This window comes from Thunnus albacares, chromosome 2, assembly GCF_914725855.1.
Source record: "Thunnus albacares chromosome 2, fThuAlb1.1, whole genome shotgun sequence".
NCBI classification, from domain to species: Eukaryota; Metazoa; Chordata; class Actinopteri; order Scombriformes; family Scombridae; genus Thunnus; species Thunnus albacares.
Window position 1 is genome coordinate 4,029,459 of NC_058107.1, and position 26,603 is coordinate 4,056,061.

Sequence of the window (26,603 nt, forward strand, 5' to 3'; positions counted from 1 at the left end):
TGCTACACAGACATACAGAGGAAACTCAAAGTAAGTTTATTCCTCTACTTTAGTCTTCTATGAAGATCATAAGGAGCTCACCGAGAGCTCTCAACGGCAGAAGCAAAACGTCTCAGCACAATATAATGGGAGTGGGGTAGTTATGTGTAACGTGATCAAGGCTGCTCATCTTGATGAACCTACAGAGAATAATCAAACAAAATGCAGTTCTGCTGCTTATAGCTCCTAGTTTAAATGAATGAAGCAAACTGATGTATTAAAAACACAGATCCATTTTAGCTTCTCTGCTCGATCAATTCTTTCCAAAGTAATACTGTTGTATGATTGTTGTTGTCTGTTTTTACAGACTATTTATATTTTTCATAAGAAGAAATGTCGAGGTTTCAAAGGCATGTTACTGTGTGACTAGAAACAACTCAGATGGTGAAGCATATTCAGGGTGGCTGCGTGCTCCACAGACGGGCCCTGAACCAGTCTGGGTCCGGCCCTGGTTCATCAGCATGACAGATCAGAGGAGCAGAAGGAGGCGGGGAAGAGCTGAGACTTGGACCCGCTGCTTGTCCCTCCCGCCCCTGGGACCTCCATTCATCCAGCCGGATAAACACTCCATCTCTCCTGCTGTTACAACATGTGAGAGGCAACCAGTGAGGGTCTCGACGAGCTGGTGGCGCTGCCGTTATTTGGTTAATTTAACAGGAGACGATCAGTAAACTACAGCGGGATCTGCAGCGGCGGTTACGATGAGCAGCGTTTGTCTCACTTTGCAAGGTAAATCCAAATCATTTCACTTTGAGTGCAAATGCAGTCCTACAGTTCACTGTGAATGTTCTGTAATTAAGCCAAGTTCCTCTAACTTTGATCTGTGTGCTTAGTTTCATCCACGAAGTTAACAAGGTTGAATGAATCACTGATAAATTGGACATCAACTGTGCAGCATGGATGCTTGTCTGTTCTCTCCTTGCAGCGCTGCTACTGTGCGGTTTCCTCAGGGCGCAGCAGCTGCTGCTGCCCGGGTCCTGCAACTTTGAGCTGGGCACATGTGGCTACACATCAGACCCTGCGTATGGCAGCTGGAGCATGAATGAAGAAGGTACAGTGTCATTACGTGTCACCGACTGAAATAAACATGCTTGGAATAATGCAGTATCACGTATACTGATAGCAGCATAACTGATAGCACGTGGCCTCTCAATACAAAGCTGTATCTACCTGTGACCTCTCATCCATGGGCGGATAAACGTACTTGGTTAATCTGCTCGGATATTGGCTTGGTTGGTGAAAGAGCCATTCACCAATGTCAGCATGTAAATCATTTCAGAGGCTTAAAGTGTAACTTCAAAGTACTATATATCACAGGATTAATCAAAGACTAGAGAAAAGTACAAAAATTAAAGCAAAGTTTCATTTTTTATTATTTTCTGCCTATTTTATAGGTTTTGACCTTCAGCTTGGAAACCACTGAAATGTGGTTTCATAAGACAGATGTAGTCAACAGAAAGGGTGGGACACCACTGATAAATCAGTACTCATCAGTAGGTAACTTGGCAGCTGGAGCTATATGTGTATGCAGTTGAGCAGGACCTCAACTTCTGCATAACTGACCTATTATATGCTAATTAATAGAAGGAGACATTGAGTTTAGCGGTCAGGGAGTTGTTGAGTTTATGTGAGTTGTTGAGTGTATGTGAGTCATTTCATACTCACCGAGATGAGTAAAAAAACGTGAGCAGGGTTTTTCCTGTGATAAAACAGCTATTTGAGGATTTCCTGTCTGTAGACACAGAACCAGAGGTTAGCATTCATTGTTGTTAATCTCAAACATGACATCATGTCTCCCACTGGACACTACCATTGTGTGAACTGTTGTTGTACTGAGCTCGCATCCTCATAAAATAGAAAGAATTAATTAAAATGTCCATTTACTGGCTTTTTCTGGAGCTTTCAATCACATCTCAGTCACCTTCCAAGAGCAGATTGCAGTTTGCTCAGTTGTCATAGAAATGGTTCAGAGATGAAGATGGTCCAGTTGTCATCAGGTGACCAAAGAGATTGACAACTGTATCTTCTCCATGACAACTGAGATCTACTCATTAAGACCACAAGATGCAACTGAAAGCTGCAAAAAATGTTTTTGAGCGATAGTGATTTGACTGTAGAAGTATGCATTTCAGTGACCTTTGTTTCACGTCATTGAAGTGAGCTTTTATTTGACCTTCAGTGATTGTTCAAATTGTGAAAGGAGGTATTTTATCACATTCGCTCCAACATTGGCACATCCTGGATATACTGTACCTTGAAATCTAGCTACTAAAGGAAGGAATCTCTGTCTGTGTGTCTCTATGTCTGCATGTATGTCCTTCGTGTATCTCTTGAACCGTTCATCTGATCAACACCACACTTGGCAGTTGCCTTGCTGGGGAACAAAGGAAGTGCAGTGTCAAATTTTGTGCAATTTGGACACGTGGCACAATTAATATTAATAAACTTAAACTCTGAATAAACAAGCAATCAGCTGCTCCTCTGTGCAGCGGTGGGGCGGGGCTTCTGGGCTCTGCGATTGTCATGTCATGTCTTGATCAGAGCTGTACAACCCTGCCATGAGAGATACGAGGCGACACACGTGACACACGTGACCCGTTTAATATTAATAAGCTTTGAATAAACAAGCGAACAGTGAGTCGCTCAGCTCTGTGTCTGAGTGCGGTGGGGGCTGTTTAATATAAACACTGTCACATCACAGTGGGGCGGGGCTTCTGGGCTCTGACTTGTTGAGCGGGACAAAGGCACACGCCCCGATCAGTTAAACTGCCGGAGAGGAAAGAACAAGCACACACAGGAGAAAAAAACAGAGCTAGAGGCAGTAAAACCAGCCAATAAGAGCAAAGACACATTTGCCTGGCAGCAGAATCAACTAATGGGTCTCTGTCTGGATTAAAACCATTTAATTTGTTAAATCCTTCGTTTTAATTGATATGTTTGTCAATTGATAAATATATTTGTGGCTCTCAAGAAATGATAAGCATGCGTATGCGTGTTATGAACAGGCACAGAGGGGAATCTGGGAAAATGTGGCACTTGTGAAAGTAGGCTGAATCTCACCTTTTTGGACGATAGGTAGAAATAAGTGGATCAGAATTGTGTACGCCACAAGCTTCAGTTGAAACGTATGAAATCTTGCGATGCTCCACAGCATGGCGAGCATGTGTTATGTTTCTGACTCTTTGAGACGGAAGCATTAACACCATTTTTGCAACATATTAGGAAAGAGGCAGAAAAATGTTTCAGCTACTGGTTTCTCATTACATACTGAAAATACAAAATACACTTCCAGAAAATCAAAAAAGAAGAAAAGAAGGAATTCTGCACCAAAAACTGTCCAGAATTCAGTTTTAATATATCATATCAATTTCATGATCATTTATGTACTATATGAGACTAAAGACACAATAAGATCAATGATTTCTGCAGGTATTTCAAGTCATCACGTGTGGTTCAGGAGATAGAGCAGGTCACGTACTAATCGCAGGGTCAGCACCTTGCATGGTAGCTTGCTGCTTTGGTAATGATACATTATAACAGATGGCTGCAGGCTTGCATTCCTGCTTTCACAGCCTTGACTCAGAAAGTTGACTTCTTCTGTCACTTCAGAATGAGTAGTTGTCCTCACAGCTTTTCACTTTTAACTGCGCTATTGTCCTTAAGAGGGCGTAGACAACGTGTCTGCTGTGATAAAGAGAGTTTCATCAGCAGGGGTGGAGCCAGACATTGTAAACATTCGGGGCTTAGCCCAAACCTTTTTTTTTTCCATGTATGGCAGCTGTATGCACTATTTTTGAAGCTATTCGAGATAATAGAATACCTAAACATCTGTACATCATTTGGGAAAAATATGATAGTTGCCCAGGAAAAAATCATCCTGTAGAGCCTACATCCTATTTTGTATCTAATTGTTCTCCATTTGTCTTCATCATTCTGAAACCATAACACAACAAATGTTGAGGATGACTCATTTTCACTCCTGCCACCTAAAAAGAGGCAAAAATTGTCTGATACAACTATTGTTTACCATTTAACATAGGCAGGGTAGGAATTTTCATAAACAGCATTACTAATCTTGACACCTATTTTTGTTATACTATGCTGGAGTAGAGTTCATAGAATGAATGTTTAGCTGACAAATCTGCTACATTTAAATCCATAAGCCATAATAATCTCGGCTGCTCTGACTGCAAATTAAGGAACCCCAACAACTTTCCCTGTCCTTTCCTTTTTGCTCTTTTTTTCACTCCTGGCCTGTTTTCACACATTTCTCCTTTCCTTGTTTCTCCTTGATGTGTGTCCTCCTCCCTCCTCCTTTATTTTCTTCACTTTCTCTTTCCGTCTTTTATTTCAAACTTTATGTCCATAGTCCATAAGCTAGTTAGCCAGCTAGCTAGCAAGCTTGCTCACTGAGGTGACACGAATTAATGAAACACAACACAAATAAGACAATAACCCCCCAAGACAATGTTAGGGCAGACCTAGATGGTGATATTTCCCCAGTAATAGAACTTGTGCTCCTCTGATTTGCTTGTCCAGTCAGAGAGACTGAGGGGAAATGACACAAAGTTATTTTAAAAACCTAAAATATTGAGGGCTTTTGAGAAAACATGCAGGCCTAGAGACCAAGAAGTTCATCAGCTGCTTCTTTTTTAGGAGTTGCTCATGACAATGAGAGGATCCCTCATTGGCTGCATCAGTAAAAATGTATAATATGCATCCCTTCCATTTGAAGGGGCACCCAGTTATTCTTCATCTTTCAAAACAGCACCTGCAAAACCAACAGGATGGACAAAGAGAAGGATTTGGGCCACAACCAATAACCAAACAGCAGGTTCGTTTGCTTATTTTTGGACTCAAGTGATCAGACTTCTGACATCTGAGTAAAATGCATTCGCTACTATTAAACATCAGGTGTTTACAAGCGACAGAAATAGTTTTTGTAAGCTTCTCCTCAGTATGTGCAGTTATCAGATTTGCATTTGAGCAAAGTACTGTTTGTAGTAGGGTTTTAGGGTTAAAGTTAGAACTGGGTTCAGGTTCAGTTTAGGGTTAGGGTTGGGGTTAGGTATTTAGTTGTGATTGTTAAAGTTAGGGAAAAGGCCAAAACACACAGATGTTGAACTGCTTGCATCAAAACAGCCACTCCTATTATTTTCCATGTACAACTCCTAGCAGCTAGGGCAGCTAGGTGCTCGCCAGTGACGCTCCGCCCTGCAACACTTCATGCTACTGTCCTATTTGCAGCTGTCGTCCAGAGAAAAAGCTGTTTTGTACTTCAATACAGTGTTGGCCCAACTACAGATGTTATTTACTAGTTTGTTGCACACTTGTACCTGTATCTAAAAGGCAAAAATTAATTAATTGTTGTTAATCTTATTTTTTAAAGTTATTAATAAAAATTAGACAACTACAATAGGCAACTCACCCCTGACATTTCACTGTCCTGTACTCATAGAACTGGAGTTATACCCAGGTTACTACTGCAGTGCAACGCTTCCTATTGGTGCTAGGGGCGGCACTTGATGCGTGTCATGTGACTGTTGGGACGGTCAACAGTCATGTCATCATGTTTTCTTTTTAACATACTGTTCTCGCTCACTAAATACTCTAATTTCAATCAAGTCTTTTTGCAGTATTTGCAATCACTGTTAAGCTCATGACAATGAAACCCAACAGTTCTGTCACAGATATTTTGAATATTAGATAATAGTCCATAATAATAACAGCTCCTGTCTCTTACCATATGCTTTTCATTTGAAACATCTGTATGACACAGAAAGTTTCACTTACAGTCACTAACAGCAATCTAAGGGGCAGCAAAACAGAGGTGAGTGTGAATAAAAACAGTATTTATGCTATAAAGACAATTATGAGTGTGGGAAACCCTTTACCATGTTATAGTACAGGTGATCATACGCCTCCTCTATGGCCTTTATTAGTGATGTTTTTTTTGTCCTTATAATTATTTGAGACTCACCTATTATTTGAGAATTTAGAGAATTTATTTTGCCAATCAAAACATTTATCACAGCAGTAGTGCAGCTACATTTAACAGTAACATGTTTGAATGTGGCATCTAATGAAAGAATCTGTTGTAAGTAAGGTGCAGTGTGGTGTCAGTGAGACTCTTTAAATGGGTCAAACACACTGGGATACCAAACCAAAATATTGCCTGGATAGCTGTGTTACCACAGGCGGAGCTGCCAGGCAGGAAGATGAGGCTGCAGCAGCACTGGCTCAGGGACTAGAGGGAGCTTCGCCTGAAGAGTCAGGTGGGCTTTGTCCTAGTTTTTAAATGTTAAATGTTTGTTAAGACACAAAAATTGATACAAAATGTTGAAAACTGGATACACAAGTTGAAAACAAATAGAGAAAGTAAATTTGTTGTTGAGCACCTACTGTGATATTCACTCTGGGTAGGCTGATTGAAAAATGCTTATTCACACATACCTTCTCTTAACGACTCTTTACAACAGACTGCCTTTAAATGTAGCATTTTGAATAAAACAGACTAGTGCTTTTCGGTTCCGGTCCCTCCTGCACATTGCCACAAAAGCAGTCAGTAGCGGGAGGGAGCTGTGTACCAATTATAGCAAAGTGACATGCAGTCCTTTGCAAAGAAAGTAACATATGAACATTTAGGAAATGTGTAATCCAGTCAACCCCATTTTGTTGTTCTCAGCCTTTTTCTCAAAATATCCCGACTTTATTATCATAATATAATAACTTTTTTTCCATAATAACTTCATGAAATTTTGTTTTGTTTTGTTTTGTTTTTTTGTTAATTTATCACAAAGTATTATGACTTTTTCTTGGCTGGATGAGAGATGTCACAAACAGTACTGATTATTATTAATTATCATACCACCATGACATTTTTCTTCCAAAATGATGACTTTATTTAATTACAACTTAGTTCTATCAATATTATGACTTTATGACTTTTTTCTGAAAGTATTACAATTCAAAAAGTCCCTTTTCCCAACAGTGGCCCTAATTCTCCTTCATAATCATTCAAAAAACAAAAAATGAAGGTTTTCTGGAGAATTCTTCCTCCAAGAAAATTGATGCCGGGTATAGTATAGTGAATAGTGTCAGAACTCATCATCATAAGACTTGAACTCATGGTTATATGCTCTGAAATGTGATAACTAGATAATTTCAGGCTCTGAGCTGAAACTATGTCACTGAAATTGAGAGATTTCATATTGTAAAGTGTGCTGAATTTTGATCTCCCGCATTACAGAGGTGTCCACTGCCTGCGCTGCTGTGTGCATCCAGCCACAGAGCATCCCAAAGCAGCTCTCTCTGTTTATGATCATCTGTCAGCACAGTTTATGTTCACACTGTAAAAATAAGTGGCTCTACTGGACATTGTGTGTGCCATTTCTCTTCTAGCCAAGCCTTGAGCTCTGAGGGTGTAGCTAGTATGCTGCATATTCCTATGAAACTGAAAACAGAGCTCTACCCCAAACAGAAGCTTCAGCAGAGACCCAGCGTGGTGCTCACTAAACCACTAACCAGACAGACATGGAATAAGTTCCAGGCTGTAGCTCGACCTTGGAGATGGCGGTAGATTACACCCAGTTTTGCAATAAATAGGCTCATAAAAAAGAAGACGTAACCACGGTGGTGTTTGCTGTTTGGTTGCCATGGCAATGTGGGTGAGTTGAGGAGGCTGCACCAAAAAGAAGAACGAAGGCAGAGTTTGTGGTTAAATGAGAACGGATGTCCTAGGTGATTATATTCACTAAACAGAGACATCATAGACAGAGGCTTCAGGCTGTGCTGAAATAGGATAAACACTCAGGCAGGGATGGATAGAGTGAGGTGGAGAGCTGTCAGGCCTTCACAGCTGTCCCACAGACCACCAAGACGAATACTCCTTATCTCTCTGCCTGGACTGTTTAGAGCTTCTCCTGGCCAATTTCTGACTTAGAATATGTTGACAATGTAAGGTGAAAAGTTCTGCTAATGTTAGTGGCCCTCCAGTCCAAACTCCTCTCCTCTCATCTTCTCTCCTCTCGTGTTTCAGACTCTTGAAACATGAGTGTGTAGGTACTGACAATTTTGAAAGTTTTTGGCGAAAATAAGGGCTCTATTTTATTGAATCAAAGCCTGAGGTGCAAAGTGCCATTAACTCTGCCTTCACCAATAAAACTGATGAACATGCATCAGGCACACAGATCGCAGTTTGCCAGTGTTGTGGCCTGTTCTTTGAAATTTCTTTTAAACTGTGCCACCTTGACAGGGCTCTGCTTCTTGACTCACACATTAAACAGTCCAAACCACAACACTGCAGCCACTGATTCTGTTGCCTTCATTTGGCTAATTTATTCTCACTGTAAACAAAGATAACAAAAATTTTTTATAAGTCTAATGTGAGGTCAAAGACGGTACCGATGCCCTGTTCTACACACGTTTCCTACATTTTTCCGTGACTCATTGTGCATTCCATTTTAACTGGGAAGTCGGAGGTTACAAGTTCCCAGTCAGAAATTTCAACTGGAACACCCCCTGAAGTCGGATTTCCGACTCAGATAGTGGGAAGAACCTCAACAACCCCGACCTCAAAATCCAAGATGGCTGCTCCACTCATCAACAGTGTGAAAACTGTAGTAATATACCCTTTATTAGAACTTCTGTCTTAATGTGTCTCATTAAATCAGTCGTATACACAGTACTGTACAACTTCTATCTGTGGACATGTTGCTACAGTGTTTGTGTACACACAATACTCCTTAATGCATTATCAACTGGTATTGTTAACAATGGCCAACAATGCCTAACCTGGGTAGAACTGGTTTCCCAAATGGAACACAGGGCCTGTCTCAATACTAAGTATGCCAAGTTCGGACTTGCATACTCGCTAGTTCCGACCATGGACATATTATAATGTATTGTAATACTTCCATGGTTCGGACTGGGCAAGTTGGACCCGGGAGCGCAAACTTCCGAAGACGGGAGGATGTCCAGTAAAAACTGAAGTTTAATGAAGTTTCAATTTACATTCAGACAAACCAATGTGGCAGCTACAATTGTTAGATTTATCTTTGAAACCAACATTTATCTTCCAAAAGGAATTATATCATATATCAAAATGCTGCTTAGATATTAGAGCCAGCAGTAAATCACCAAAGAGCTTCACAGATCAGTTCATCTGATCATATTCTCCCCAGGATGACAACATGCTGACCAGCCGATCATCTCAGGAGTCGGCCTGCTAGCAGCTGAGATGACCAGCTGGTCTGACCTCTCACTTCCTTCTATCACAGCTGATCATCATCATCTGATTAATCAGCATAAATCCAAAAATAACTGCTCAAAACATTAAGCTGACATAAGTCGATTCATAAGTCAGATCATAAGATTTACATCACGTTGGCGAACTGTGAGAGTATAATTTGCAATTAACACAAAAAATGGCTCTAACACACCCTCTACTTATGCCTTTTTAATTTCTACATCTTCTTCTTTACAAATATAATGCTGAACTTCCTTTAACCTTAGCTGATAAGTCTGCTGATGTTGCAGAGTTGCAGTACAAGACAGGAACAATTCATCATGATCTAGATAAAATAGTAACACTCATACACAATGTAATCATCATTTAAATAACAATGTTGAATGTGGTTTACTATAGTAGTACATTTGTCACATATGTAGTGCTGATTATACGAGATCATGACTGTTTTTGCAGGTTTTAATTCCTTAATTACCAGTAGAGTTCACATTTCAGCAGACCATTTTAAATGCAGTCTATGTTTTATAGTCCTGGTTGTTCTTGGCAGTGGGCATTGGTTTCCATTCATATATGTGCAGTATGAAAATCAGTTAGCTGACTATTGAAACTTGTTTTAGTTGTATAATCTGTCACAGTTCATTAAGTCTGCATACATTGTTAAAGCAGTTTGAGTACAGATTGATTTGAAAGGTCAGGAGGGAGGCTGTGGCTCTGGAGGTAGAGCGGGTCGTCCAGTAGCAGCAGGGTTGGCAGTTCAATTCCTGGCTCTTCCTGTCCATTTGTTGAAGTGTCCTTGAGCAAGACACTGAACTCCCAAGTTGCTCTTGATGGTCAGGTCAGCGCCTTGCAAGGCAGCTCCGCTGCCACCGGTGTGTGAGTCTATGTGTGATTGAGAGGCAAATATTGTAAAGGAAAGAACAGTGCTATATAAGTGCAGTCAGTTTGTACTTTCAAGAGTATACACATACATTAAGATTTCTAAGACACAGGCACATGAATGCAAAATGCTCAGTTGTGATGTAAAGAACATGTGATATGTAGTAATTTGGCTTATATATGTAAAGCCAGGTACAGTCAGTGTGACTCAGTGAATGAAAATTGTTGATTACCAGTGTATATCTGACCCAGTCACATCAGCTGTGGATCAGTGAGGCTGAAGGCTTATATTGTCTTTTCTGCATACGTTGGTACATGTTGGGCTGTGTCTGCCTGTCCTCCTTGCTCCTACATGACTTGTTGTTGGAGAAAATCACTGCTCAAAGACCTCTCCTGCTGGTAAGATTCTCTATGAAGTTCATTTGACCAAATAAGGGATCACAGATACAACTGCAAATACCCCTGCCTTCCCTCCCCAACCTGATTTAGAACTCAGTGCACTTAAACCAGCTCTACATAAACACTGTTTATATCCACTAAATTGTCTCTCTGCTCTCTCAGACCTGTGTGAATTGGTAAGAAGACTCTCCTTTATGTGGATTGTGACATAAAGGGAAGATGGAAACCTTATTCCAGTGTGTCAGTAATCAAAATAAGCCTCAATTCATAATATGACTGTCATGTAATGCACATATCCAAATACTGAAATAAGAAACTCTATTTCTTATCTCTGTATGTTCTCCTCTTAACATTATTGCAGTCTTTCTGCTTCCCTTGTTTTTTTCAAAGTATAAATTGAAGGTCTTGGTTTTTGTGTGTTTATATGTGTTGTATGTTGTATGTTGTATTTTAGTGTTGTGTTCTCCATTGCAAAGCTTATAAGCTCCTGCTGCTCCTCCTTTTTTCTTTGTGTGGGCTCCAGTGACACAATCATTTAGTGCACAGTACTGTTAAGACAGTAAACTGTAGAACAATGCTGAGGTTGTGAGTTCAAGAATACCCCCTTCTCCTTCTGTCAAGGTTGATTCTTAATGGATGAGAATGATTTATTTGCTAGGCTATGAAGCACAGATGCCCATTACACATAATGACACATTAAAGTCTTGATCACTAGAAGCTGAACTTTATACACAGAACAAATATTCCACCAAACAAAATATTTATATAATTAAAGCTGCAAGCAGCGTTAGTCAGGACCTCACACTCTGGCCCGTCGGGATCAGATCATTTTGTTTTTTTAAAAATGAGGGATATTTATTACAAGTGTGGTGTGCTTTTATTTTGAAAGATTGATTGACAGAATGAGAATTTTCTGCAGGGTGAGACATGTCTGTCTTGCCCACACCTGTGTCATCAAAATCATGCAAGTTTTGGGCCCATTCACTTGGATTTCAATTAGTAAATTGAAAACTCTTGATGAGTTTGTGTGTAAAACAAAATATTTTCCTAATTTTCATCAAGTCTATTTTTAGAAAAGGAAAGACTTTTAACCCACATGACCTGGTCAAAGTTTGATTTGAATGGAGAGTGTGAGCGAACCCACACCTTTCTGAACATTTACTGCTTCCACATTCCACTTCATTTGAACTTTAAATGAGTCACGAGACTTTGACCTACAAATCTTGAATTTACATGTTTTTTCTTTTACTGTTTTGAGATATTAGAGTCTGAGTTTTAAAGTCTTTTCTTGCTCCTCCTGTGATTTTATAATGAGTGTGTATTGTGAAATGTGTCACAGGACTGAGGGATTGACATCACCAGAAGCAGTTGGAGAGGGGAATTTTAGAGAACACTTCTTGTGAAATATCCTATAATAAATCCCATTACCTTGGCCATCTTACATTAAAAATCATATTTCAGCAGGAAATTTCGTAGCAAATCCATTGATACAGGTTTGAAAGTGGTCAGACTTATAGTTTAGACATCAGAAGCCTCTGTTTGACACAAAGTTCATGCCTCCCCATTGTTTTACATTGTAAAGTTGATGTGGCACTGCAACTTTGAGGGCTTATAAAATCCAAACAGTTTCAGTTATTACAAAGTTTTTAACAACTTTTTTTCAGCATAGTGTCATAAGTCATCTAGTAAAGTTTGAAGCTGATACCATTAATGCCCTCGGAGGAGATAGTGTTTGTTTGGGGGCCAAAATTGAGGCAAAGTCTTATTTTGAAAGGCTAATTGCGGACTTGTTGGATTTAGGTCAGGGGTGTCAGTATATAATCTGTAGGTCTTGATGAGATGGATAATTGAGTTTTGGTTTGATCTCTCTACGACATTCCTACAGGCAGCCATTTTAGTTACATAGGTGGCGCTAGAGAGCACATTTTGGCACTTTGGGGGTTTATTTTTACATTTTATCAAATTTTTCACGACACCAGACCTGATGTGCAAACCAAAGTTGGTGAGTTGTTGAGCATGTTTAGCAAATTTAGGGTTTAAGTGGCGTAATAATAAAACAAACACATGAAATACAATAGAATATTGTAAATATAACTATTAGTTATCTTAAGATAATGTAAAAATAGTAAAGATAAGAAAAATTGCAAGATAGTGGGTCTAAAAATGCATCAGCACCTCTTAGCATTTGTAATATTCCACATGTACATAAATATGACACATCTTCATTTTGTTGTTGTAGGCCATTTGATAACAGTGGACTCAGCCTTCTTATATGACCAGGAACAGGCGGTTCTTGTCAGTCCAGTTCTGGACCAGCAGGAGTGGAGCTGTGTGAGGCTGGTGTACCAGATTGCTGGACAAGGTTCCCTGCAGCTCCATCTCAGACCAGACAGTGATAACTTTGACTACAGGCTCTGGACCGCCAACAAAGCCTCTGATAGCTGGCTCATTGCTAGTGTGGACCTAGCCAACACGACCACCCCCTACCAGGTATGAATTTCTGTAAAGATCACAGTCACAGTCACATTAAGGAGACTTTTACTCAGTTAGCAATTTGAATAGGAAAGTCATCAGTATGATTCTTTATCAGTGCTGTTTTGATCAGTTGTTGGGTTAGAGGCTGGAGAAACCAATGTTCAGAAAACCTCACTTTCTATTTTCGCATCTTTGCTGTCAAGGTCATTTGCATGTCTTGTCTAAATCAAAGTTTTGTTGAAAATCCAGTACCTGCTGGGATAAGCTTTAGCCCAACATCATATCAAGTCATGTCAATTGTATTTGTATAGCACTTCTCATACACTATGGCAGTTCAAGGTGCTTAACATCAGACCCTGAACAGGATAAGTTCTTTAGAGAATGGATGGATATATTCATTGGCTTCATCCATATATTTTATAGATTATCCGAAAAAATGCAAACAATTATCTATCCTCTTCCAGAAGAAAATTTTGTGCATCACATACAGTTTTCCTTCAACCAATCATAATCCTCCTTCCATCTCTCTTAATGAGTTCACTGTAGTTTTGGAAAAATTTCAGGCTTGGAAAGTGTTACAAAATTAAAATCCATCAACTTCCCCTACCCTGCATTTCTCTGGACTTTTTCCTTTTTTGCAAAAGGTCAGAGATCAAAGATGTGTCAGGAATCAAACATGTTGTTGTTAATGCATCTCACAACACTAGGCTACCAGGACCATGGCTACTACCATTTGAGTGCAGCATTGAATGTGATTGAATTGAAAGTGTGATGGAAGTAGAAAGAGATGGCTCGGCCTATTTGGCTCCAGACTTACGCGTCTGACATCTTCTTAATTTACATTCCACAGAAACATGATGACACAATTAAAACTTCCCTTTATCACTTTTAAAACCATATTAAGTAAAAGGCTTCTTATCATACTATGTTTCCCTCCTCACTGATCTCTACTTTTAAAGATTGTTGGCTTAGTCAAAATGCAGCTGATTTTTAATTGGAGACATTTTGATTGGCTCCCTCAAGCTTGCTCGCGGGTAATTTGGTAGAAGCCTTCTGATTGCTTCAGGAGTTAAATAAAGTAGGAGTGTTTAGTTTTTATGCTCCCAGCTGCTGGAATACTTTCTCAGTTTATTGTTTTTTCTTGTACATATGTGATACATTTTGTTAGCGTTGTGGTTTTTATTAGCAATTTAATAGTGTCTCTATTGTTAAAATACTTTGTATGTATGTATGTTTACAAAACAGTAGCGGTCCTGCAGATTCGATCATATCACATAACCTCTTTAACAGGTGGAGGTTACCCAGTTGTCACAAAACTAGATTTTCTCGAATTTCCATTTTCTTTTTTTGCTGAGCACTTCAAGGTTTTTTTCTTGTCAATGTTGGCTTGCAGTTGAGTTTCAAAGTTAATTTTTGACCTTGGAAAAGGTATTTGACAAATAATCTCACCTCAAGGTCCATTTAGCAGCTGCTCTGGAACTTTGTACTATGTACTGTATGTATTTATATATCTTTGTATGTATGCTTTTCATGTTCTTTGCTTTTTCTGTAAAGCAGCTTTCCCTGTGGAATTAAATGTGCAATATAAATACAGTTTTGCTTGCTAATCTAAATTTAAAGAAAGCTAACCCTCCTTAAGTACAGAGTGAGTTTGAGGCAGAGGCCCACAAGTCCTATAAAAGAAGCCATGATGTCATTCAAGCCTCTTCCTAAATTTAACCTGCTTCATTATTGTTAACCAAAGCACTAACCTCTTCCAGAAAAGTCTTTTTTTTTTTCTTTGTGAGGACCATTTCTTAATATAATTACACCTGAGAAAGAACATGCCATAATTTAAAGCTCTGTACTAGAGACTTTAAAGTTGTCCCACATGCCATACTATGCTATGAGGGGAAAACAAAACTACACCGTGTTGGCACTGTAAGTAATGGCATGACAACCATTTAAAGGTTGGTATCATTTGCCAGTGTACTCTAGTGTACTGGATATGAGGTGATGTGTTAATGTGATTATGATTCTGGGATAATATGGTGGGATATGTGATGCATGCTGTGACATTATGGGCTGTGATGTGTGATGTGATTGGATATATTGATGTATTGTTACCGTACATTTATGTGTACACCTATTTTCTCACACGTACTATTGATACACACAGTGCAGCTACCACAACATAAGTTTCAAACCACTCAGCTGAGGCATACAGTCATACGCATATGCTTATTTACATATGTGCATTTTGTTTCATTCACAAGCCCATGTATGTGTGCGTATATAGTTGACTCTCTGTATGACCCTTGTGTTTGTGTATTCTTTATCAGTACTTGTTCTTGCACAGCTGACTTTTAAATTTGATCCCCAGCTCCTCCAGTCTGCATGTTGAAGTGACCTTGGGCAAGATACTGAACCCCAAATTGCTCCCGATGGCTGAGCCAGCAGTGTCTATGTGTGTGAATTAGATTAGATCCTGAGGAGCAGGTTGCACCTTGCGTGGCAGCCTCTGCCATCAGCGTATGAATGTGTGAGTGAATGGGTGAATGTTGGCATGTGTTGTAAAGCACTTTGAGAAAGGCGCTATATAAATGCAGTCCATTTACTATCAGGACATGACCTGACATGATGTTTATGTGATGTGACATGATGACATGGTGAGACAATGTTGGTGATTGCTTTCTGTCCCAGTTACTTTGGAATTCTCCTTTTTCTGCCACAGATTTTATTGGAAGGTCGACCTGAACGTGGCTCAGGCAACAGTGTGGCCATCTTTGAAATCCACATTGTTCCTGGTTACTGCATAGGTCAGTGTCAACATTATATCAAGTTTATTCATACAAAATGTGTAAGATTTATAAAGGAATCATGTTTAGCTTGATAGTAAATATACAAAACTACTGTTTTATCGTCACCAGAGTGTAATTTTGAGGAGCATCATCTGTGTGGCTACAGCAACAGCTGGAACCCAAATGTCAACTGGTACGTTGGGGGGAGTATGACTACAGAGCCTGAGTCTAATCTGCCTGAAAACCACACCAACAGTAACCGCAGAGGTAAATGCAGTTACTTGTCTGAGCATCTGTTAGTTGAAGAGTGAATTATAGTTGAAGGTCAAATTGGTGTTTATTTTTATGTTTTTGTATATAAAAAACCTGATCATAGCTAAATTGTGTTACATATTCATAACGTCATACACATTGACATACACAGTATATCAACACTAATAACCTACACTACATCCACAACTCCCAAAAGTTTAGGCAACTGAGTGTTGTTCAGGTTGTAGGATGCATGAGGTTAGAAAAACTGTCCTTGAAGAAATCCACCACCAAAACAACAGATATGTATACATACAGACGGGTGACAAATGAAAGGAAAGCCCTAAATAAATGAGTGGAGAAACATAATGAATGCAGATGCTTCCACACAGGTGTACTGCATGGTAAAATGAAGTAATTAACATCCAGTCATATATGTGGCATGTATAAAAATGCTGAGCAGGCCCAGTTGAGTCTGACTTTCTATAAACATGGCAAGAAGAAAAGATCTAAATGTTTTTGAAAAAAGGTTCAGTGTTGGATGGCAAGAGATTGAGTCACAAAGACTGCTCAACTAGCTAATGTTTCACTAGGAACAGTGACTAAAGTGCATTTAGATAATAATAATAGGGTTGGAAATTGTGGTCAACAGTGCACATTTGATGACCATGATGCTTGTGCATTAGTGTGAAGAGCAACTCTTCCTCAGGTGACTCAGAATGTCAATGCAAGACGTAATCAGACTGTCAGCAAGAAGAGCCGTCGACAATTACATAGAGAGGGATGTTATAATAGGGTTGCAGTGCATAAACCCCTCATTACAAAGATGGACGCACATTCATTTCAGAGTTCAGTGGTGCAAAAAGCATAGGCACTGGTCTACAGAGATGTGGAAAAAAGTGATATGCTCAGATGAGTCATCCGTCACCATATTCTCGAGAAGTGGGAGAGTGTATGTGTGGCGTAGACCAAGAGAACAGTAGAGGCCTGAATGCTTGACCCCTACAGTGAGGGGATCCGGTGTCTCTGTTATGCTGTGGGGGGCATTTTGCTGGCATGGTTTGAGTCCATTGTCTAGCAAATTAAGTCATCTGTACTCACAAATAAGTATTTAACACTTTTAATAATGCACAGCAGCAGAAGGAAACGGATGCGTTTCAGGCTCAGGTTTTCCTCAGCATTTCTGAGACATATCTGGGTGTGACCCCTAGTAAACAGCAGCCAGGGACCTGCTGGTGATTAACAACCAGCTGATTCAAATCATCAATAGGCTAAACATAAAAGGCTAAATTAAGTCATAAGAAGAAATATATCACATTCTGTTATTGCAACAAACAATAAGTAACCAATTGATTTACACACTAACGATAAGAAAATGCATGTATGTACATATGTAAACTCATTCATGTGCAGAACCTCCATAGAAAATACAAATACATATACATCAGTAATACCCATCTGTATTCATAAAAAACAAGACAAAAACAATTCATCATTTAAGCTCCTAGGATACTCTATAATACTGATACTCTATAAGTTTCTGCTCCCTATCTCCTCCCCTCAACAGTGGCCTAACAGCCCCAATACCCATGAACCATATCCTACAAACTCCATGGCCAGGGGAATTAAAGTGTCTGACTACAGGAGACCTCTTGTCCCTATTTCTGATACTACTCTCTCTGCTCAGAGATCCTAATTCTCAGTTCCCTTTTTGTCTTGCCCACATAAGAAAACCCACAAGGACATTTCAATAGGTAGACCACATGTGTTGTCATACATGTCATTTTACTCCTGATTCACTCAGTTCGAACAAGGAAAAAAAGGGGAAAAGAGAGCTTAAAAGATGTGTAGGCCTTACATAGAGATCTGTCTTAAAGATTCTGTCCCCTCAAATTACTCAATCACTTCGTAGTGAATATGGGAGTGTTAACAAACTCCTGGCCAACAATGGGATCAATTAAAATTCTTTGGTCACAATTCTTTCCTCGGAAATGGACACACCCTTAGAGGGAAGGGTCAATACAATGTTGTTCTGAGTGATCACCTTTATCCTATGATGAAACAGGCGTCACTCAATGGTTTGATGAGTATGAAAATGATGTGAATCATATGCTATGACCTTCACAGTCACCAGATCTCAACCCAATTGAACACTTATGGGAGATTTTGGACTGATGTGTTAGACAGCACTCTCCACCACCATCATCAAAACACCAAATGAGGGAATATCTTTTTGAAGAACGGTGTTCATCCCTCCAGAAGAGTCCAGAGACTTGTAGAATCAATGCCAAGGTGCACTGAAGCTGTTCTAAGACACCTTACTAAGACAATTTATATTGGTTTTTCCTGTACTTTGCTTTTCTGTACATACACAGAGTACTATATTAATCCCAAAGGGAAATTCTGGTGTAACAGCAGCCGAGTTACAAACTGTAAATGATGAAACAAATAAGGTAGCTAAGAAACAAAACACAATTTAAAAAACGTTAAATAATAATCAATAAACCAGAATAAAATAAAATGAGAGTACAAACTTTTGAATATACACTTTGCTTACTAATATACTGTACATTAGCAATGTCAACACAGTTTTTCTGCAAAAAAAGTAACAAAATACACATTTAAGCTTTTCAAAACCATCACTGCTGCACAATCCACTTCTCCTCCGTCAGTTTATGCGATCCTGTATGTTACAAACACTCCAAACACATATTTTTGCAAAGTATACAGCATCCGTTTGTCACTGGTCTGGTTAGCTGTTTGTGTCTGTGCTTGCAACTGATTATTATTGTGAGGTATGCTGTACAGTCCTGAGGTCTGACTGCTGCAGCTGACTGACCTGACAGCCACAGCGTTCATTTTGTATGCTCAAGACATGAAAAACAATTTTGACTTCATACTTGACCTGACTTCATACTTCAGACTCACTTCAGATGGCTGCATCATAATAAAAAAAAAGGTTTTCTAAAGATGGAGCTAGATAATATCCCCAAACAATTTTCTTATTATCAACTCAACTTCAGTGCTGAATTGCTGCTGAATTTTTTTGTACTCCAGGTTGGAATATGGAGCAGCAGTTTTCTTTGCTTTATCTCTGCTTTATATGCAACAACATAGTCATTGCTCACTGCAGCATGCAGAAAAAACCTGAAACTTGAGGTGTGTGAATGACTACACATATATGTCATTTTAACACTTTAAAGTCTTTTGATAACATGTAACCCACACACATAAATGTGACTGTATCAGCTCATAACCACCTCCAGCTCATCTATATCTTCCACTGCTCCAGGCCACTACATGTATGTGGACTCTGTGTATGCCAAGCACTTCCAGGAAGTGGCCAAGCTGACCTCACCCATGACCACAGTGCCCATGGCCGGCTGCTTATCCTTCTACTACCACCGGGACCAGGAGAGGGGAAACATATTCTCTGTTTTCACCAGAGACCAGCTGGGGCACTATGAAGAGATCTGGAGACCAGAGGTGTATACCACCATGGGCTGGACTCTGGTCGGCATTGACATCAAGGCCCCACTCCCCCTGGAGGTCAGTACTGGAGCTAGCATGCACCATTATAGTGAGTAACCCAGCTTAAAGGATAGTTTCAGGTTTTTTCAAATCTATCCCAATCAGGGGCACCGGATTCATTACAGAAGTGTGGGGGCCAAAAAGTTTCTGTGTGTGTGTGTGTGTGTGTTAAGGCCTTTTCATATTTTCTGTGGACACAGATAATAAACAGGGTTGTGAATATTACAGCTGTGCAGTGTTTTTCTGATCAGCCTTTAAATGCATTAATCTGTTACTCCAACCGGACTGCTGGATCATATTTCATTGTCTCACAGACACTTTAAACAACACGCCCACACCAACTTAGCCCCTTGCATTGTTTAGCACAGGACTGTTTTCAGCAAGGGTGATCCATAAGGGCTGCTTTATTATAAACAATTCCACTGTAGAAATCTGGAATCTGTGTGTAACAGCTGACCTTTTTATATACAGTCAATGGTGTAGATGTGTAGCAGAAGGTAGAACATTAATTACCGTCAGATTCTGACAGCAGCAGTTAGCAACAAACAGATCAGTCCTGATGTTTCTGCAACATCCTGGATACATTCAGTGACACCTGAACGACATCAATGTAAAATTCAGACATTAATCTGACATGTCTCAGACCTGCCTGAGTCACATTAATAGCTGGAGTCTATTCTGACGGACATTTCGGTAGATCATGTTATAGATGCAAAATACATGGAAGTTGGTTTGTGATGAGCTCTGTGTGTGCACCTCTGCTAATTAAAGACACGCAATTTAAGGCTTTTGTGCTCTCTGCAGTTTTCATTGTGGACCACTCTGTGCTGAAATGTGGAGAAAAGCCTGAAACACTGGAAACCTCTCCACTCACTGTAAACAGCAACTTTACTGCCTGTACTGTTACTGTTATGTGGAGCACTGTATTTTTCCCCCTCCCCCTGTCGCTCCACATTAAGTTCCACTTGGTTACATTATCAGGGACAGAATAACAACAATCATAACAATAACAATAACAGCAGCAACAGCAGTAGCAATAACTCTGGGGAAGAAGCCAAGTTAGTGACAAGCATTGATGTTACATGAATGCATACAGATGGAGAGGAGGAGGAGTAGAGAGGAGCTCAGTGCATCATGGGAAGTCCCCCGGCAGTCTAGGCCTATAGCAGCATAACTAGGGGCTGATCCAAAGTGAGCCTGGTCGGAAAGTTTTAAGCCTACTCTTGAACGTAGAGAGGGTGTCTGCCCCCCGGACCAAAAATACCAGTTTCGAGGAGCAGAAATATGTGAGCTGTTGACATGAACACAAACGAGATGCGCACTTTTTTACCATAAGTGTTGCAATATAGGGCATTTGAGGGGATACAGTGATTTGTGACTTAAAAAGAATGTTGGAGGAGGGCTAAGGGGTGGGGGCCAATGTCCCCTTGGCCCCACTGTTTCCGGTGCCAGTGGTCTCAATACAATACTGACGTGCCATTATGTGTGTGGAAATAGGTCTTGGTCACTGCAGCCCTTGTTCTCATATGGGAATAAACCAGTAGTACAGCACAGACACACATAGAATCTGGCATAACAAAAATCTTTCTGTAACCCAAGAAGTGAGCAAGTGATCAAGTGAACTTCAGCTAACTGTTCACAAGAGGCTATTACACTGTGCATCCAAATACTGAGGAACAAATGACTGATTTTCCAACTGTAGTGGTCAGGCCAGCACAGGAATCAAACAATGCTGTGTATTGTATGTGGAGCTTTTTAAAGTCAACATGGTCTTACTGTACCTAATTAAATCAAAAGACAATTGTTTTAGTTCCTGTGTGGCATTGTACACATGTTGTATGTGTACAATACCATAAAAGAAGAAAATGAAGAACTCTAGATGAGTAGTTCAACCACAGAAATCTGCTCATCATGTTGGCTTCTTTTCAAAAACATGATACATGTTGCAAATCATCTGAAGTTTGAAGTTTGGATGTGATTTAAAGGATGATTGCAAGTTATTACAACTCACATCTCAACATCTCAAATCTCAAAATCTCATCAAGGGATGGGCATGACTGATGATCAACAATTGATTATTAAGAATTTTTTTGATCATGTGGAATTATGTATATATGTGTATTGAAGTTGCAATGAATTTCACTATGTGCAACAACAAGCCGGGGGCGCAATCTAAATTTAACAGGGAAAACAGGCTGCTGTAGAAATGGAAAGTAAACATGAAGAGAGCAAGGCGAAGTTTGGTGTGGGACCAATTGGAGCTAAAAATCAACAAAACTCATTGTAAACATTGCAATGCCGTGTATACCTACAACACGACCCCAATGATGTACCACTTGAACAACGTACACCCGACAATGAATCCACCTCCTCCTCTCAACCTACCATCACCTCAGTGTTAGCACAGAGGAGCTGCAATGCACAACAGACAGAAAAAATTACCCAAGGGATCTGCAAGTTGTTTGAGATGGATATGCTGCCCACAACTGTTGTTGAAGGCAAAAGTTTTCGAGATCAAATTAATTTTATAGAGCAAGTATACTGCATTCCATCCCGACGCACCATCACCAGGCTCATAGAAACTCGCTACAAAGTACTAAAGCAGGAGCTGTTCAAAAATCAAGCCACAGATGACAGGGTTGCTTTAACCACAGACTGCTGGACTACCAGTAGAGAGCTACCTCACCATCACCTGCCACTGCATCGGTGATGACTGGCAAATGAACTCAGTGGTCCTGCTCACTGCAAGACTGCCAGGCCGGCATGCAGCTGATCTTCTCGCTGAGAAGATGAAGATTAGATGAGGCATTTTATTCATAATTTATTGACAGGTTCAGTGTGATGACTCGGTGTCATCCACCCCCATGATCGCATCAATGCTGGACTCACATGCAGGCCTCTTCTATGGCGCTACTCCTCAGGGAACAATACTCCACTCAACGCAACACCGGCATTGAAACAGAAGTTCAGAACTTTCTGAGGGAGACTCTGCCATCCCTTGGTTGCAGCCCTACTGGTGGAAAGTGGGAGTGAGGTTTCCCAGGCTTGTGAAGTTAGCGCAATAATACCTCTGCATCCCCGCAACTTTGGTCCCTTCGGAGCGGGTGTTTTTCAGCTGCTGGACTAACTGTCACCAGGCTGCGTTCGCGTCTTTCTCCTGAGCATGTTGACATGCTCCTCTTCCTCAGCAAAAATCAGCAGGCTGTAGTTACTTTACTCTCTCGTTTGGGTGCCTTTTGGATTCGTTCAAGTTACATTTAGGGAAAAAGTTTCAGCACTAAGTAATTATTTTTTTTGCATATTATCATTTGATACGATTCATGATTTCTTTTGAATTGTGTCTAAAAGAGTCTCAATTGTGTTTACGATGAGCGCACCAGCTTTGGCTTGTTGATTTGTGCGGAGGTTTGGCTCGGAGCCCTGGGCTCTTTAAACAGAAACAGTTGCATACTCAGGTCACATGATGACAAGTGAGCAAACTAAATGAATATTGTGAGATGTGGTTGAAACTCACCTCATTGTTTTTGTATGTTGATTTATGTCAAGTGGCTGCTAACACTTTATATTCCCTTTGGGATTAATGATGCCATCCGTCTGTCCATCCATCCATCCAAGTCTGACCTGTTTGTGGTCATTTCTGGTGCTTGCCAAGTACTTTTACTGAGGACCTTGAGCTATAGTATATAACTTTTTTCTAAAATTTACAGTGACACTTTATTTTACAGTACACTAGTCAGACGTAATAAACTGTAGTTTATTCTTTATTAGACAGTAAACAAACACGGTTATACCCTAATTAGACACTATACATCTAAATTATGCTGTAATTAGAAACCGCATAGACCCAAAATATAGGCCTACTTAGACATTAATATACCAAATTACGTTCTAATTAGAAACCAAATAGGAGATCTTGATACACTAATAGACACAATTTTTCAGGATCATAGTCTAATTAGTCTCAAATACAATGCCATATCAGATCTGAAATATGCTACAGTTAGACGCTATTCTACCAAATTATGCTGTAATTCAATGCTACCAACATGGGCCTATCATAGCCAAATTTATTATTATTTATTTATTATTATTATTCATTAGACAAATTTAATGCCATATTATATCAGGCATATAGTCAGAACAAACATAACAGAGAGCTCAGTGAACAATACATTTATTGGGCCTTTATAGTTTCACTTTCTTACAGTGTCATTTATGCTTGTTAGAAGAAAACTGTACCGGAAACTCAAACCACATCAGGTCACCCCTATTAGAGATTCTTAGAGAGTAATTTACAACACATTACAACAGCACTGTAAACTAAAGTGAAGACATACTTCTTTGGCTGGTCCCATGCACTGTGGTCTAATAACAAATGCTTCAGGCTACTTAGACATCAGACCATTTAATACTGTGTCACTATCTTACCCCAGTAAGGAAGCTGCCAGAACAGTGCATCTCTATTTCCCACTATTAGAACCTTATTGGACTTTTCACTGCCTACTTTTCTCTTTTTAGAGCACACCATGTGCAAAAACTTTTCTCGAGCTGAGCTGATACTAAAAAGTGCCATGAAAACACTGCAGACCACTGATTGGTCAGTCATTTATCTCATCTGCGTGCTTTCTGTTTCAGAGAAAGCATTCCACTGCTCCCTCTCTTCAGTCTGCTGCTCTCTCTCTCTCTCTCTCATGCACATGCTCCTCAGCTGCCATGCTTGAAACACAGCATTCACACATGAGGAAAAAACATGTCCTGTTGTTCTTTGCATTTACTGCTGCATTTGTTGGATGAATAATGAATGAAATGAAAAGGAGAAATGCAAAGGAGGAAAATGAAACAGAAACTAAAAGTGTCAGTCTCCTGAGTAAATCATCTGTTGTATGTTCAGTGGTTGTTAATTCGTGCTTTAGAATATACCTGCTGTGAAAGAATCAGAAAATAACTTATTTCTGTCATTCACAGACTTTCTCTCTCTCAGAGAAAGCTTTCTACCACTGTCTCTCTGTTGCTCACTCATGCTCTCAGCTTGCTCGCCTTCTCTCTGTCTTTTTCTCTTGTCTTTTTTAAAATGAGTTGGGAAGCTGACAACAAAGCCTAACTTTTAACGTTATGAAACAAAGAGAGATATCCTCCCCTTGTGTCTCTCATGGCAGGGTTGTACAGCTATGCCTGTGCTCATGAAGCCCCACCCCACTGCTGCAGAGCGGAGCGGCTCGCTGATCGCTTGTTTATTCAAAGTTTATTAATACTGACCGTGTCACGTATCCAAATTGCACCAAATTTGACACTGCACTTCCTTGGGTCCTCAGCAGTACACTTGTTAAGTGTGAAGTCAATCGGATGAACAGTTGTTGAGATACACAAAGGACACGCATACATCCATACAGACAGACAGACATAGAGACAGAAATTCCTTCCTTTATAGTTAACGGCATGCGTGGTTTCTAATTAAAGCATAATTTAGGTGTATGGTGTCCAATTAGATTACAACTGTGTTTGTTAACTGTTTAATAAAGAACATATTATTTCTAGTTTTTGTCTAATTTGATACAAAGTACGGCTTACTAAATCTTATTAGTGCAACATAAAATAAAGTGCGGAATCATTTTTTAGCTGAAATATGCCCCAAAGCATATCTTAATGTGGAGAGTTGTTGTCAAAGGCTTCCCCCCAAAATGGCAAGCAATATGTGGGGAATGCTATTTATTAATAACTACTGAATTATTATAAAAATATGGAGCATTAGATCACGTACTTTATCACTCCAGTCTGTGTGCTATCCAGGAGCTCTCCAGATAACAAGGAAAATATTTTATCTGCCAGTTTGTAGTCAAAATTAGTTTTTCTTTCATTTTTTAGACAGAATGGAACAGGAATTGTGGACAGAGAGAAGGGAAGTGGAAATGGTGAAGCAAAAACATAGGATTCGTTGACACTTCACTTCATCATTGGAGCGCTGAAAAAGTTGAGGCCAGCGTGTCACGCTCGTAATGCAACGACAAGTGTCAGGTGTCAGTTTGCTGTTTCATGTCACCAGCTTCCATTGAAAATGACTTGTAGCCTGTTGCTTTGTCACATTTAGTCTGAACACACAGTAAAGCTGCAGCAGACCAACACGGTGCTCTGGCTGCTCAGTCTAAAGCTGCAGCAGGTGGGAGACATGAAGCTATGTCTCACAGGGTCCAAGTAGAGTTTCCTGATTCTCTCTGTCTGAAGAGTACAAATCTCCTCAGTCACCTTAATAAACTGATGTAGCTTTAAAGCCCAAGGAAACGCAAATCCATGATTGGCTCTTAATTATGTAATTTGGCATCTAATGTGCATATAGTAAACACCTAAAAAGTATGAGAACATAGCCTTTGACTTCTCTTCTTTAGAAAGTCTCTCTCCTCTCCCTTGTTACTGGGTTGCAGTTAGGCGTGGCTAAGCAAGGACATTAATTATGTAATAAATGTCTGCCCATTTATATTTAGGAGAAAGATGATTAATCTGGCTATCTTGCCAAGCTGACTTCACAACACTTTGTCTCTCTCATGAGAAAACAGTGCATTGCACTTTTCTTTGCTTTTGCTAGATTGAGAATTCAAATTAGCCTGAAATGGTTTGAAAACTACTGTGTTAAGCTAACTAGAAGGCTGGGGTATGCCACCCAAATCTGTATTAATCACAGCGTAGATAAGTCACTCAAAAGTGTAGCATAGCAGAGCTAATGCTAACCGTTTCATGTAAGTGAATGGAAGATGCTAAAACACTCACCTTCTAAGTCCGAAAAGTATAGTTCTATAAAGATACAGATATGTATGGTCTAGTCTGCAAGTTAGCTGAGTAGTCAAGATAACTAGTAGACTACTGGGGTAGTTGGTAACAATAAGATAAATAAATAAATAATAAATAAGTTTTACATGAAAAAGCTAATGCTAACCATTTCATGCAAGTGGATGGAAAATGCTATGTATACATGTGGCTGGTGACTCAAAAAACTGGGGAGGACAGGAGGAAAA

The 26,603-nt window shown here is 39.8% G+C and overlaps 1 protein-coding gene across 5 annotated transcripts in view; it reads left to right on the plus strand.

Moving 5' to 3' along the window:
• The first annotated feature begins 535 nt into the window (after positions 1-535).
• mamdc2a (MAM domain containing 2a) overlaps positions 536-26,603 on the plus strand; it is a 58,721-nt gene continuing 32,653 nt past the window's right edge. For 3 of the 5 annotated variants that reach the window (XR_006405308.1, XM_044363626.1, XM_044363640.1), the window contains exons 1-6: positions 536-768; positions 965-1,090; positions 12,801-13,051; positions 15,750-15,834; positions 15,946-16,083; positions 19,361-19,617. Coding sequence is in view for 2 of the 5 variants with exons in the window: in XM_044363626.1 (XP_044219561.1) it covers positions 741-768; positions 965-1,090; positions 12,801-13,051; positions 15,750-15,834; positions 15,946-16,083; positions 19,361-19,617 (885 nt within the window). In the remaining 3 variants the exon portion in view is untranslated. Of the gene's footprint in view, positions 769-964; positions 1,091-1,433; positions 1,537-2,715; positions 6,315-12,800; positions 13,052-15,749; positions 15,835-15,945; positions 16,084-19,360; positions 19,618-26,603 lie in introns of those variants that run through there. The other 2 variants (XR_006405316.1, XR_006405315.1) reach the window with 2 other exon arrangements.